The 15,819-nt window shown below is 42.8% G+C and overlaps 1 protein-coding gene across 5 annotated transcripts in view; it reads left to right on the top strand.

Moving 5' to 3' along the window:
• Nucleotides 1-346: 346 nt before the first annotated feature.
• CNIH3 (cornichon family AMPA receptor auxiliary protein 3) overlaps nt 347-15,819 on the top strand; it is a 337,129-nt gene continuing 321,656 nt past the window's right edge. For 3 of the 5 annotated variants that reach the window (XR_003118971.1, XM_025381696.1, XM_025381676.1), the window contains exon 1: nt 347-637. Coding sequence is in view for 4 of the 5 variants with exons in the window: in XM_025381696.1 (XP_025237481.1) it covers nt 545-637 (93 nt within the window). In the remaining variant the exon portion in view is untranslated. Of the gene's footprint in view, nt 638-13,911; nt 13,922-15,819 lie in introns of all 5 variants that reach the window. The other 2 variants (XM_025381685.1, XM_025381718.1) reach the window with 2 other exon arrangements.

Below are 15,819 nucleotides of genomic sequence, written 5' to 3'. Positions count from 1 at the left end.
GGGAGGGGGGGGCGGGGCCCTCCCCCCCCCCCCTCCCGGAGGCAGCTCGGGGTGCGCGGCCCGGGGGTCGCGCCTGGGGGCGCCGCGGGGCGGCTGCGGGGGCGCGGGGCCCGCCGCTGGGCTGAGCCCCGGCAGTGGCTGCGGCGGCGGCGGCGGCGGGCGGCAGCGGAGGCAGCTGCCGCCTCTGTCCTCGGGTCCGCTGCGCTCTGCTCCCTGGTGTGTTGATTCTTCCCCCAGCTGCTGCCTAATGGAGTCCAGGCGCTCGCGTCACAGGAAATGCCTATACTGCCCTCCTCACTCACTTCCGGTGGCAGGTATGGAACCTATAGGGGGCCTGTCACCCAGCACGTGCGCCGGGGCTGTCCCGGGGGTCAGGGGAGGGAGGCCAGCAGGCCGGCGGGGTCCGCCCCGACCCCGACCGCGACCCCGACTCCGATCCGATCCTATCCCCAGCCCCTCTCCGGCCTTTCCCCTTGCGCCCTGGCTCGGCTGACTCGGCGAGCAGTAAGTTCGTAGCTGCTCTCCGAAGCCGGGCGTGCATGGGATGGCAGAGTTGGCGTGCGTGCGTGAGTCCACCAGTGTGGCCTGGGCATGTAAGGTGCGCGGAGGGACTGGACCTTCTCATCAGGTGCTGAAGGTGAGGGTGGAGCAGGAGGCGAGGTTTGGTAGCAAGAACTTCCAGGCACAGGGCTGTAGTAGGCCCCTCTCTTAATGGTAACCAGGACCGAAATCGGGTTTCACAACCTACTTGTTTTAGGGTGGAAAAACTTGAATTTCCACAGCCAAGTGCCACACAGTTGCTGTACCCGGGGCCATCCCGGGAGCTGTGAGATAATGAGCCGGTGAGACTCTGCTCCACCCTGGGAAGGTGAGCTAGTCTAGAGGAGCATATCTGATGGGGACAAGAAGTCTCAAAAAGGCTGTGTGGTGTGTAGAGAAGGGGAGGGACTCTACTGTTGAGGCTTCAGTATTTTAGCACTTGCCCAGCACCTCCTTCTCTCTTCCAGCTGCCTCTTGAGTCACTGCCCGGTTTAGGGAGCAGTAACATAAACCAAACAGTTGCCTCCAAAATACGCATTCTGAGGAGGATTCAGTCACCGATTCAGATCCAAGCTTGAAATTTTTACGTGGCATGTGAGCCTTCCGTGTCATCATGACTTACTAATTTATGTGAATGTAGAAATGCAACGACAAAGACTGGGCTGAATCTTAATCATTGGCAAATGGTGTGCATTATCCCCAAACAATTATGTGGTCGATAGCATATATACTCGATATGTACAAAGATTTTCTCAGAAATTAAAAGTCTTTCTCTGAAGTAGTTTTCCTGTGGGGAGGGGGAAAAAAACACCATAGGTTCTAATGAATACATCATACATCGCTGATATTTATTATACTAATAACTGAAAGTAAATTTGAGGCCTTTGGAGACAGTCGTTTTTAAATTTGGGAATACAAAAAAAGATGATGCTGATGAGAAATTAGTAAAGAATTCTGAGGTTTATGGATCCTCAGACAGGAAGAAGTAAGAGGAAGGTCAATGCAGGATCTTACAGGGATTTGGTTTTGTAGTTCTTATTGCTTAAATTTGCTTCCAGGTGGCAGCTGTAATTGCAAGGTGACCCACATACAGTGTTTATATTCACCTGAGGCCGACCTGAGTTCTAGTTGAGGTTCTTAGAGCTCTGTCACTGTATCCAGCAGAGCCTGAATTACTAGATAGTTAACACCCTCAGAAAGCCCTGTTTGTATATTAACTTTAGACAACCTTATTATTAAAAGTGTTGCTATTGTTTAGGCAAAATTTAATTTTTGCAAAATGGTTTATAATAATTTATTAGGCAACATTGAAGACTTGCTTCTGAATAAAGTCGGTAGGTTTTATAAAGGAAATCAGTCACTTAGTGGCAGCTACAGACAAAGCTCACACTTTTTAAAAATTAACAAAAGTAAAATGATGAAAAATAAATTGGATTCCATTGCTATCTAAACTCTATATTCCAGTTTTTCTGCTTTTTAAGTAACCAACACTGCTCGTGTTAGAATTCTGAATTTATGAAGTCCCTTAGAGAACATTTTTCTGTGTACTAAAACACAGCTTGAGAGTCTGTTATCTGAACTCTGGGTCTTTAGGTCTTTCTAGAGCCAAATTTCAGGTCTATGTACAGATGAACAATTCTGAAATACACTCTGAGGAACCTTCAGTAACACCACATTACCTACAGAATAAAATCCAAATTGTGTCTTGCTCACCACAGGTTGGTTTCAGTCTTTCTTTTCAGCTTCATCTCTTATTTCTCCACTTCAGGGACCCCATCTACTGTCCCCCAAATGTACTGACTCATTTCTTTTTCAGAGTCTTTGACTACACTCTCCCATCTTTTCTTCACCTGTCTGATTCCAGTCAATCTTTCAAGACTCAGCTCATTTCAAACCTCCTCAGAGGATCCTTTCCTGACTTCCACTCTCCTAGCCGTCATTGTGAGTGTCATTTATTAGGCTCCTCAATTGCGAAGGCTACTTGTGATGTAACTTGCTAAGACCCCTTCTTCGGGTCATCAGAGAGAAGCCTTTCTAGACTTCTGTCCCCTGATTTACCTTCCCCTTTTCACCCTCCTCCTAAAAAAAGACTAAGATGGGTTTAGGAACAAAGGTCCAAGTTATCTTTTAGAAAAAAGAAATCAAGTGTATATTTTGATACTTGATTCATTTGTATTTGTTTCTGTACTGTTTTTAACAGGTCTCTATTTGACCCATATTGTGCTAAGTTCCAAATAAGAGGTAACTCCTTGTCCTTGAAATGGCAAACAAGCCTTTTTCACATGTCTCACCTTTTTTCAGGGATGCTGTAGAATCAAGTATAGAGTAGGTAGTCGAACTAATTGACCTATAGGCCTTTCCAACTGTAAGAGGTCTGTGAACTGTATGAGACTCCCAACTAATGTACAAATTCCTTGAGGGCACAATCTGTATATTGTTCATATAATCCAGTTTTTTCAGCTCTTGGGTTGTGACCCATTTGTAAGTCATGAAATCCATTTAGTGGGCCATAATTTGTATTTTAAAAAATCATGTGGCAAAGTATAAAAGCATAGAAGATATCCAAGTGAATCACTCAAAAGAGGGGTGATTATTATTTTGTGAAATTTTTATTTGAATGACAGACACATGTCTATGCTTCACAAAGTAAAATATATTTCTTCTGTAGGCCATTGTCAAAAAAGTTTGAAAAACATTCATATAAGCCAGTCCAGACTAGACTAGAAGGCAACTCAAGAAATTGGTGTTGGATATATAAATGACAAATGACTAGTACTACCCACGGCAACTTTTTTTTTTTTTTTTGAGACAGTGTCTCGCTCTGTCGCCCAGGCTGGAGTGTGGTAACTGGGACTATAGGCGCCCGCCACAACACCCGGCTAATTTTTTGTATTTTTCATAGAGACGGGGTTTCACCATGTTAGCCAGGATGGTCTTGATCTCCTGACCTCGTGATCTGCCCGCCTTGGCCTCCTAAAATGCTGGGATTACAGGCGTGAGCCACCGCGCAGGCCTTTTTTTTTTTTTTTTTTTTTTTAAATACAGATGCAGTCTCATTATGTTGCCCAGGCTGTTCTCAAACTCTTGAACTCAAGTGATCCTCCAGCCTTGGCCTCCCAAAGTGTTAGGATTACAGGTATGAGCCACCACTCCTGACCACAAGATAACATCTTAGCTGTAAAACATTAAACTCTACCATATTTTAAAAAGCTGAGATAGTATAAATGTTTATAATAAAACATAAAACCAACATTTCTTACAAGTCTTTGTGACTAGTAGAGACTGTAGTTGTTCTGTCCAGATGTAAGTTTGGTATATCAACTTGGTGCTTAGCAACATCGATACTTAATTTTTAAAATTTTTGTTAGGAAGAGGTAGTTTTCAGATCTCAGGTGTCTTTGGGAAGGAATATTTTTATATTTATATTTCCAGCTTCATTCCTAGCTTTTCTTTGGGATGCTAAAATTGTCCAGCTGGACTTGGGCCTGGTTGGGATTGGGAGAATCCTGGAGAGCATGGTTCTTGGGTCCAAACAGTTGGTCAGCCGATTGACTCCAGGCAAATCATTTAACTTTTGCAGCCCCTCAGGCATGTCATGTTTAAGTGGGGATAATGACATTGGCCTACCTGCCTGCTAGAGTTAATGTGTGGGTCATGAGATAACGAATATAACAAATATTTGGAAATGTACTGTGTTGAAATATTTTAAAATAAAATTTAAATCCCTCTTCATTTAGAAAGGATTTGAGGCAGCTAAATGCAGAGGTATAAGATGGTTTTTTGGTTATGATTGTTTCTGAGCTGTGACTCTGTAGTCACTTTCTTACTCAGCCCTGCATTCCTCTGTAGCTCTAGGCAGACGACTCTGAACATGGCTTCATATTGGCCTTCCATGAGTGGGTGAAGGGCATCTGGCAGTTTTACCTGCTGTTCTATGCATGTTTCTCCAGTGCTTGCTTATTTTCCCCTTCTGCAAACATTCCGTTCATGCCATGGGCATTCAGTACAGTCCTGTAAGCAAGGGTAGGGGTGGCACACCAGGTGGATTTAAGCGCAAAGACAGGACGACTGCTTTGCCACAGGCGCCTTTGCAACCAGCAGTTGTACACAGTTAGACATATTCACCTTCCTCTCAGTGGAAAACAGTCCTCTTCTCAGTAGCCGTCTCACGTTTTTGAGACCCATTTGGTATAAATAACAATGTCGCGGGAAATTTCCTGAAGGAACTGAAATGAACCATATAAATGAGATCGTTCTTTTCCTACCACACAGCTGGGATAGACTGCTTAGTTTGTACTTGCAGCTCTGATTTTGCAGTATGGGTTGTATTTAAAAAAAAAAAAACAAAAACATTTAACTCTCAGCTATGGGTACAAAGATAGTCACTAAAGCATTATTATTTAATTTTATTTATTTATTTATTTTTGAGATGGAATCTGGCTCTGTAGCCAGGCTGGAGTGCAGTGGTGCAATCTCGGCTCACTGCAAACTCAACCTCCCAGGTTCAAGTGATTCTCCTACCTCAGCCTCTCCAGTAGCTGGGACTACAGGTGCAGGCTACCATGCCCAGGTAATTTTGGTTTTTGTTTTTTTTGTTTTGTTTTTTGAGATGGAGTCTCGCTCTGTCGCCTAGGCTGGAGTGCAGTGGCGTGATCTTGGCTCACTGCAAGCTCCGCCTCCTGGGTTCACACCATTCTCCTGCCTCAGCCTCCAGAATAGCTGCGACTACAGGCACCTGCCACCACACCCGGCTGATATTTTGTATTTTTTTTGTTGTGTTTTGTTTTTTTTTGAGATGGAGTCTTGCTCTGTCGCCAGTCTGGAGTGCAGTGGCGCAATCTGGGCTCACTGCAAGCTCTGCCTACTGGGTTTCACGCCATTCTCCTGCCTCAGCCTCCAGAGTAGCTGCGACTACAGGTACCCGCCACCACGCCTGGCTAATTTTTTGTATTTTTTAGTAGAGTCGGGGTTTCACCGTGTTAGCCAGGATGGTCTCGATCTCCTGACCTTGTGATTCGCCTGCCTCGGCCTCCTAAAGTGCTGGGATTACAGGCGTGAGCCACTGCACCTGGCCTGATTTTTTGTATTTTTAGTAGACATGGGGTTTCACTGTGTTAACCAGGATGGTCTCTATCTCCTGACCTTGTGATCTGTGTGCCTAGGCCTCCCAAAGTGCTGGGATTACAGGCATGAGCCGCCGTACCCGGCCTGATTTTTTGTGTTTTCAGTAGAGATGGGGTTTCGCTGTGTTAACCAGGATGGTCTCGATCTCCTGACCTTGTGATCTGCCCGCCTCAGCCTCCCAAAGTGATGGGATTACAGGCGTGAACCACCACGCCTGGCCAATTTTGGCACTTTTAGTAGAGATGGGGTTTCACCATGTTGACCAGGATGGTCTTGATCTTTTGACCTCATGATCCACCTGCCTCGACCTCCCAAAGTGCTGGGATTACAGGCATGAACCACCACGCCCGGTTGCATTATTATTATTACTTTTTTATTTTGAGTTAGGGTCTTACTCTGTTGTCCAGGCTGGAGTACAGTGGTGCAGTCATGGCTCACTGCAGCCTCAACCTCCAAAGTTCAAGTGATCTTTCCACCCCAGCCTCTCGAGTAGCTGGAACTACAGGTGCACACCACCACACCTGACTACTTTTTTTTTTTTTTTGTAGAGGCAGGGTCACCCTATGATGCCAAGGCTGATCTTGAACTCCTGGGCTCAAGCAGTCCTCCTGCCTTTGCCTCCCAAAGTGCTGGGATTACAGACATGAGCAATTGCTTCTGGCCTGAAGCATTAAGAGCAAAAAGAAAGTGCTAATCACCATGTGCTGATATGGATATAGTACCAAGATATGTTATTAAGTGAATAATGCATGTTACAAAACAGTGTGCCTAATATGATGCATTTTGGTAGATAAATTTATGTATATATGCACATTTTTTCTCTGGTGGGAAAGAAAAGCATAAACAGGGTTTCTCTTTGATGGATGGAGTGGGATAGGAAGGGGAGAAGTTCTTATTTTTCCATTTAATACTACTCCTTAGTGTTTGAATTTTACAGCTGTATACAGTATTAAGTATTTCTAAAAAGTGCCAAGGGGTTATTTGGGTTGTGAGATTGTATATAATTTGTCGTTCTTTTTATATTGATGTTATGCTTCTAAAGCACTCGTTTTTAAAAGAACACTCAAAAAACATCAAAATGTTCATAATAAAAACATGCCAGATAAACATGCCATAATAAAAACATGCCAGATAAGGCAATGTTATTAAGTATATTTGACAGTTAAATGTTTGTTTTTCTAAAATCTCCTTCTCATTACCCATACCTCTTATTTTCTCAGGCTGTCATCTCTGCACACACCCACCCCATCTCTCATTTGGTTAAGTTCATCTGGGGAATAAAGGGCAAAAAGACATTCCTATTTATTAACTTTGAAAAGCAGATAAATAATTAATAGCCCCAGGAGTCCCTGCATAGACTCTAACAGTAGGCCCTTTGGGCAGTCTTCCTTCTTCTCAGTTTCAAATGTGTTGTTCATCCCTCTGGCATTATGATAATCACAATAATCAATGGTAAAACACAATTATGACTGTTAACAACAAATTCTAATTATCATAAGAAAATGTTTCTGAATATGTATATGCATCCCCTGTAGAGGTAATGGATCAATAACTAGGCATTTAAAACTGAAAAATTTTAAAGACTGTAGTAGATTATTCATAAAGTTTAAAAAATTGTTGAAGGGATGTCGAGGCTTCTTCAGTTAATTATTATTTTTTAAAATTATGCTCTTTACTAAATAATACTAAATGTACAGGCAAACATGAAATATTATAATAGCCTAAATTTTAAAAAATCTATTGAATGAAAGACCATGAATGTCAGTCATTACCAACAAAATGCAAAACAATAACTCAGCTTTTTGTGGCTAGTGGAGGGGTGCTTGGCCAACTGAGGACTAACAGAGTTTGGGAGATTTGTTGATTCCCTTAATTGTTTTTTTTTGAGACAGGGTCTTCCTTCATCGCTTAGGCAGGAGTGTGGTGGCACGATCATGGCTCACTGCACCCACCTTGAGGTAGGCTCAAGCAGTCCTCCCACCTCAGCCTCCCGAATAGCTGGGACCACAGTCACACACTACCACACCTGGCTAACTTTTTGTGGAGACGAGGTCTCCCCGTGTTGCCCAGGCTGGTCTTGAACTCCTGGGCTCAAATAATTCTCCTGCCTCGGCCTCCCAAAGTGCTGGGATTATAGGCAAGAGCCTGGCCTCTCTTACTGGGGTTTGAATCATCACACATAAGAGTAGCCTTCCTCTATAAATTCCTGAAAAATAAGGATGTACATTTTCTGCTACACCTCCGACCCCTTATTTCAGAATGTCTTTTTCTCTGTCCCCAGATTATTGACAAATACTGTGGCATAGAAGTAGATGTTTTTAAGGTTTAGCCAAAGTGTCAACAACACTGTTCTTTTTCATTTTGTTTCCTAGTGTCCACTTGTTCCATTCTTAGCCTTTTTTTTTTCCCTGCGATGGCGTATGTCCACAGCAGGGCTTCTGTGATAATGAAATAATAGAGCTAACACTGGGAAGACAGGGTTGTAAGTGCTTTACATATATTGTACTCTTTTAATCTTCCCATCAACCTTATTAAGGCTGTATTTTCATTAGCTGCATTTTACAGGTGAGAAACTGAAGCACAGAAAACTTGAGGTCATATAGCTGATGTGTGGCTCCAGAGTCGTGTTCTCAGCCGCTTCATTACATGACTTTTTGGAGACGGCTTGTGTTAGTCCGAAAAGTAGCCACTGTTTAAATTCCTTATGGGTTAAAAGAAAAAATGGAGCAAATCGTACACATTCATTTTTGAACGTTTCCCTTTTTGGGTATATGAAACCTCGGCTCCTCACCTTTGAAGCCTGTATCATTTCATTAACCTAGTTAGTAGTAGGTAAGTATGCCCGTTAGGGACACTAAAAGATTTTCTTTCCTCCAGAAGCTATCACAGGGGGTAAGGGGGTACCTGGATGCTTTGTGCCAAAGGTATAGTTCATTTCTCCAAGAAATCCTTGTTGAAACAGATATTATGTCCAGTAGGGATAGCACACTAAGCTAGGCGTTAACTTGGAGATTTATCAGTTTAGGACACTTCACCTTGAAATGGCAAAGGAAGGTGAGAAGGAGGAAATGAATTTTCTTTCCCTGTGAATTGAGAAGTCTCCCAAATCTGGAGGGCTTCCTGGGAGACACAATAAATCAGAAGGCCCTAGCCAGGTTTATTTTTACAAGTACTTGCATCTATCTAATGAGGGTTTCTAAACTGTGTAGGCCTATAGTAGTCTAGATCCCTGCAATAAGAGCCAGACTTGATTTATACAGGAATTCATACTTGATTACTCCATTAGCAGCTCCAGCTGGGTCAGCTGGCAAAGGAAGCCACAGATACCTAACTGAGATGAGGCTTGATAGCATAAGCTTAATATTCGAGGGACAAGACAGGAAAGGTCAGCTCGGGGAGAATATAGGAGCTTCTTTTAAGAGTCTTCTGTTTTAGACAAATCAGCCAGGCTACTTAGAGCCCTTACCTTGGCATATACCCCAAAGAATATAGGTAAATGATTGCTCTGCCCTATCTAGGTTCATCTAGGTTCTTTATATACATATATATATAATATATTATATATAATATATAAACATGTTATATATAATATATATTATATAATATATAAGTAAATCTATGTTATATATAAAAATAATATATATAACATATAATTTATATAATATAATATATAAATAAATATATGTATAAAAATATATATATTTATATATTTAGGCTGCTTCTCTGAGAGTAGACACACTGTCGCCTGTGCTGGTCAGTGTGCAGATGTGATTTGGGATGTCCTCTGTTTCAGAGACTGCTTGATAGTGAGGGGATAGCCAAGATGATTTCTTGAGGTCCCTGTAGCCTAGGGATTCAGTGTTTATGGAATCTGCCTTGCTATTACATAATGTTATTTGATTAGCCCAGGTATGGGCAGAAGAGAAGAGTCATAAATAGGCAAACAGATAAAACCTTGGATTTGTTCTAGATTTTTAAAAAGTTTTATTATGCAGTATTTTAAACATACATAAAGGTAAAGAGATGATGTAGCAACTCTCATGTCCCCACCACCGTCCAGCTATGATAGCTATCAACTCATCTATGCTTGTGTTATCTGTCCTCTCTCCTGATTATTTTGAAGTAAATCCAGGATATTATTTATTTATAATATATTTACTTATATTTCAGTATGTAGCTCTAAAAGATAAAACCTCCTTTTGAAAATATTGCCTTAATACCATCATCACACCTAAAAAATTAATATTGTCATCAGATATGCAGTTAATCTCAAATTTTTCTGACTGTCTCACCATTTCTTTTAACAGTTGGCTTGTATGAAGCAGGATCTAAAAAAGGCCCACGTGTGGCATTTGGTTTATTTTATTTTATTTTTTTTAATTTTTGAGACAGAGTCTCGCCCTGTTGCCTAGGCTGGAGTGCAGTGGCACAATCTCGGCTCTCTGCAACCTCTGCCTCTGGGTTCAAGTGATTTTCCTGCCTCAGTCTCGCGAGCAGCTGGGACTATAGGTGCATGCCACCACACCCAGCTAATTTTTGTATTTTCAGTAGAGGCGGGGTTTCACCATATTGGCCAGGCTGGTCTCAAACTCCTGATCGCGTGATCCACCCTTCTTCGCCTTCCAAAGTGCTGAGATTACAGGCGTGAACCACTGCGCCCTGCTGTTTTTGTTTGTTTGTTTGTTGTTTTTTTTTTTTTTTTTTGAGACAGAGTCTTTCTCTGTCACCCAGGTTGGAGTGCAGTGGTGCAATCTCGGCTCACTGCAACCTTCGACTCGCAGGTTCAAGCGATTCTCCTGTCTCAGCCTTTTGAATGGATGGGATTACAGGTGTGCATCACCATGCCCGGCTAATTGTTGTATTTTTAGTATAGATGAGGTTTCACCATGTTGGTCAGGCTGGTCTCAAACTCCTGACCTCGTGATCTGCCTGTCTCGGCCTCCCAAAGTGCTGGGATTACAGGTGTAAGCCACCATGCCCGGCCCCAGTTTTTTTTTTAGTAAACATCTTTATTAAAGTATAATATGTAGAGAGGAGTATATACATCCTTAATTGTACAACTCGGTTTTTTCTAGTGAACATACCTGTGAAACCATCACCCAGGTCATGAAATAGAACATTACCAGGACCCCAATAGTATCTTATTGTAGTTTTACTTTGCATTTCTCTGATGACTAATGGTGTGTGTATATTAATACAAAAGTGTATGTATATGTAGGTCTACATGTAGGTCTACATATATGTAGACTTACATATATGTAGGTCTATATACATTTTTTTGCTATTTGGATGTTTTCTTTTGTGAAGTGCTTTTTCAAATCTTTTGCTTGTTCCTCCTCTTCTAAGATTGTGTTGCCTTTTGGCCAGGCGTGGTGGCTCACACCTATAATCTCAGCACTTGGAGAGGCCAAGGTGGGTGTGTCACCTGAGGTCAGGAGTTCAAAATCAGCCTGGCCAACATGGTGAAACCCTATCTCTACTAAAAATATGAAAATTAGCTGGGCATGGTGGCACATGCCTGTAATCCCAGCTATTTGGGAGTCTGAGGCAGGAGAGTCCCTTGAAACTGGGAGGCAGAGGTTGCAGTGAGCTGAGATCATGCCACTGCTTTCCAGCCTGGACGACAGAGTCTAGATGTTGTGAGTCCTTTGTTGGTTGTATGTACTGCAAATTTGTTTTCCCTTTGTGTGGTTTGCTTTTGCCTTTTTTTTTTTTTTTTTTTTTTTGAGACGGAGTCTAGCTCTGCCGCCCAGGCTGGAGTGCAGTGGCCGGATCTCAGCTCACTGCAAGCTCCGCCGCCTCCCGGGTTCTTGATGAACAGTAATTCTTAATGAAATCCAGTTCATCAGTTGTTCTCTTTATGGTTTGTGCTTTTTGTGTTTTACTTTAGAAGTCATTTCTTGTCTGCAAGGGCATAAAGATATTCTCCTGTGTTACATCCTCTGGAAGTTTCAATGTTTTGCCTTTCATGTTTATGTCTACAACCATTCTGGAATTTAGTTTTCTGACTGGTGTGAGGTAGGGGCCACAGTTCATTGTTTTTCCATGTGAATGTCCACTTGACCCACACCACAGGGTAAAGAAAATCCTTTCCCCTCTGTCTTGCAGTGGTGGTGTTGTAAATTAGAGCACTGTACATGTGTGGGTGTGTTTCTAAACTCTGCTCAATTGCTCTATTCACATATCTTTATGTTTTAACTGGCAGAAGTTTGTGCTAATACCATACTGACTTACTTGCTGCTGTAATCTTATAATAAGTTTGCCATTTGGTAGTATAATTATTTCAACTTTTTTTTTTTTTTGTCAGTATCGTCTTGGCTATTCTTGGCCCTTTGCACTTCATGTAAACTATAGACTCATCAATTTCCACAAAAAATTTTGTGAAATTTTGATTGGAACTGCATTAAATCTTTGGGTCAATTTGGGGAGACTAGACATCTTTATAACATCGAATCTTTGTGTCTAGGAATATGGCATGTTTCTCTACTTATATAGTTCTTTAAGTCTTTAATTTTTCTTAGTAATGTTTCATGGTTTTCTGTGTAGAAGTCTTGTACATCTTTTGTTAGATTTATTCCTAGTTATCGGATGTTTTTTGATGCTAACGTAAATGGTATGTTTAAAATTTCATTTTTCCTCTTCCTGTCCTAATGTTAAGACTGTCAACAGGGACTTCATCATCAAAGATGAACGCCCACATCAGTAGTATTCTTTAGTCTTGAGTTAAGGAGCTTCATTTAAGAGTCTACTGTTAAAAGACTCAAATTAAGTCTAAATTCCACTTAGAAATAATTTAACGATACAGCTGCTGTTTCATTTTTTTTTTTTTTTTTTTTTTTGAGATGGAGTCTCGCTCTGTCACCCAGGCTGGAGTGCAGTGGCCAGATTTCAGCTCACTGCAAGCTCCGCCTTCCGGGTTTATGCCATTCTCCTGGCTCAGCCTCCCAAGTAGCTGGGACTACAGGCGCCCGCCACCATGCCCGGCTAGTTTTTGTATTTTTTTTTTAGTAGAGACGGGGTTTCACCGTATTAGCCAGGATGGTCTCGATCTCCTGACCTCGTGATCCGCCCGTCTTGGCCTCCCAAAGTGCTGGGATTACAGGCTTGAGCCACCGCGCCCGGCCGTGTTTCATTGTTTTTAAAGGATCAGATTTAAATTCCCCCTTTGGAAGCACTGGGAAGAGGGGGACTCAAAGAAGTCTATCTAGATGAGGAAAGAGTCTTCTGGGCAGAACTCATCCTAAGGGAGCTGGAGCCAGACTGGACCCAGCTGAGCCTGTAACAAAGCCCTGAGGGAGAGAGGGTAGATGGTGTTGGTCATTCATTTGCCTTCTACCCTGGGTGCCCATGGACTCATAGCTCATCTCAGTCCTTTGCAAGTAAAAATGTAAAGAACTTTTAGGAACTGTGTTAGGGTTATCCCGAGAGACAGAACCAATAGGATAGATCTAGATCTATAGATATATAAGAGGGGGTTTATTAGGGAATTGGCTCACTGGATTCTGGAGGCTGAGAAGTCCCTCAATAGGGCATCTGCAAGCGGGAGCCCCTGGGATGCTGGTAGTGTGGCTCAGTCCAAGTCTGAAAGCCCTAAAACTAGGGAAGCTGATGGTGTACTTCTCATCTGAAGTCAAAGGCCCAAGAAGCTAGGGGGCTGCTGGTGTAAGTTGCTGGTGTAAGTCTTGGAGTCTCAAGGCCAGAGAGCCTGGAGTTCTGATGACTGAGGGCAGAAGGAGGAGAGTGTCCCAGCTCCAGGAGAGAGGAAATCCTTTTCTCTCCTTTTTTTGTTCTATCTGGGCCCCTAGCCAGTTGGATGGTGCCCGCCCACATTGAGGGTGGGTCTTCCCCACTCAGTCCACTGACTCACACACCAGTCTCCTGTGGAAACCCTGGCAGACACGCCCAGAAACAGTGCTTCACCAGTTCTCTATTCCTTAATCCAGTCAAGTTGGCACCTAAAATTAACCATCACAGTGGTAATTTCAGAAAACACTGGACATAAGCTGTACCTGCCTTTGATGTCATATTACAAAGAGGGCATTGTCCCTTACCTTATGATAACCCCCACTGCTTTGGCACCTTATGGCAGGACCACCAGAGGTATCCTCATGGCCAGTAGGAGTGATGGTAGTAGAAATAATAGCTGGCGTTTATTCAGTGCCTGCTCTGCTTCAGGCACTATTATGAGTACTTTATAAATATTAACCCATTTAATCGTCACAAGCACCTCCACAAGGTAGGCTAGAGGTTAATGAAAGTAATAATAATAATATATATATATTTTTTACCAGGGTGGAAACTAAGGCACAGAGGGGCTAAATAATTTGCCCAGGGTCACACAGCTCATCAAGGGCAAAGCCAGGATTCCAACCTAAGCTGGCAGTCACTAGAGCCCATGCTCTTAACATTATATAGTCTTTCACTAGAGCCCATGCTCTTAACATTATATAGTCTTTCACTAGAGCCCATGCTCTTAACATTATATAGTCTTTCAAGTGGCAGCAGCAGATGGGGGCGCTGGAGTAGGAGAAAATGGATAAACTCAGCCAGGCATGGTGGCGGATGCCTGTAGTCCCAGCTGCTTGGGAGGCTGAAGTGGGAGGACTGCTTGAGCCCAGGAGGTTGAGGCTGCAGTGAGCTATGATCATGCCGCTGTACTCCAGCCTGGACGACACAGCAAGATCCTGTCTCTCAAAAAACACAAAAAAACCATCAGAAATAAACTGGACATCCTCACAGAGTGTCTTGATAGATAGCCAACTGTACTTGCTTTTGAGCACCTGTGAGGTGTTCGTTGAGGACTGTCAGAATTATCTTGGAATGGAAGTGGGGCTACTTTAGAAGAGGCTGGGGTTAAATTAACAGTTAAAGTCAAGAAAAATGAAACATAGGGGAGGTAATTATAATTTGATCTTTAGATCAGATTCAGACTTAAGAAATATTACATTCATTGATTTTTTTTTTCAAGTTTGTCACCTTAAAGTTTCCTTGGAGTAAGTGGGATCATGACTTCTGGTCTGTTCTTTCTCTGAGGTGACAGGCACATCTATATTTAGACCAATAGTCATGTGTTCGTGGTGATGGATCAGTGTGTGCCTCCCAAAATGGCCGTGCAGTGCAATCCCATGTGTATTGTCATGAACAGATAAATCACCAGCACTGCAGATTTGATGTACACACACCAGAGGGGACTTCTGTACGCATTTACTTATTCAGCAGATAAACTCATATTTATGCTAGGACCATAGATAGCCACTTGGGCAAGTGTCCATGAGCTCACGCAAGCAAGCAGACTCAGATTCAGTCAGCTCACAGGCAGAGTGAATTTAGAACTCCAGAGGCCTTGTGCCTGCCTGAGAGCTATTCATTTCCATGAAGAATGTCACAGTTTCTCCCACTGACACGAATCAGAAACTGGGATTCTCTTTTTTTTTTTGAGATGGAGTTTCGCTCTTTTTGCCCAGGCTGGAGTGCAATGGCATGATCTCAGCTCACTGCAACCTCCGCCTCTCGGGTTCAAGCGATTCTCCTGCCTCAGCCTCCCAAGTAGCTGGGATTACAGGTGCCTGCCACCACGCCTGGCTAATTTTTTGTATTTTTATTAGAGATGGGGTTTCACCGTGTTGGCCAGGACGGTCTTGATCTCTTGACCTCATGATCCACCTGCCTTGGCCTCCCAAAGTGCTGGGATTACAGTTGTGAGCCACTGTGCCCAGCCAGATTCTCTTTAACCCCATTCATTCATTCACCTCCCGCATCTCCTATGTTACTAAGCTCTATTGATCCTACCCTTTTAATAGCTTTTAATCTGTCTCCTCTCATCTCCATTGCCCCTAATAGTTTGGGTTTACATTTTTTTCTTCCACCTGGATTAGACTATAGCTTCCTGAATGTTTTGTTCCTTTCTCTAATTTGTTGCTGTCACTGCTACCAAAATTATCTTTTTTTTTTTTTTTTTTTTTTTCCAAGAGAGGGGTCTTGCTGTGTCACCTAGGCTGGAGTGCAGTGGGGCAATCATAGCTCACTGCTGGCTTGAATTTCCAGGCTCAAGTGATCCTCCCACCTCAGCCTCCTGAGCTGGGACTACAGGCATGCACCACCACCCCCGGCTGCAAAATTATCTTTATAAAGCATGAAACCATTATGTCACTTCCC

The sequence above is a fragment of the Theropithecus gelada genome, chromosome 1, assembly GCF_003255815.1.
Source record: "Theropithecus gelada isolate Dixy chromosome 1, Tgel_1.0, whole genome shotgun sequence".
Classification (NCBI taxonomy): Eukaryota; Metazoa; Chordata; class Mammalia; order Primates; family Cercopithecidae; genus Theropithecus; species Theropithecus gelada.
This window is presented reverse-complemented; position numbering and strand designations above follow the sequence as displayed.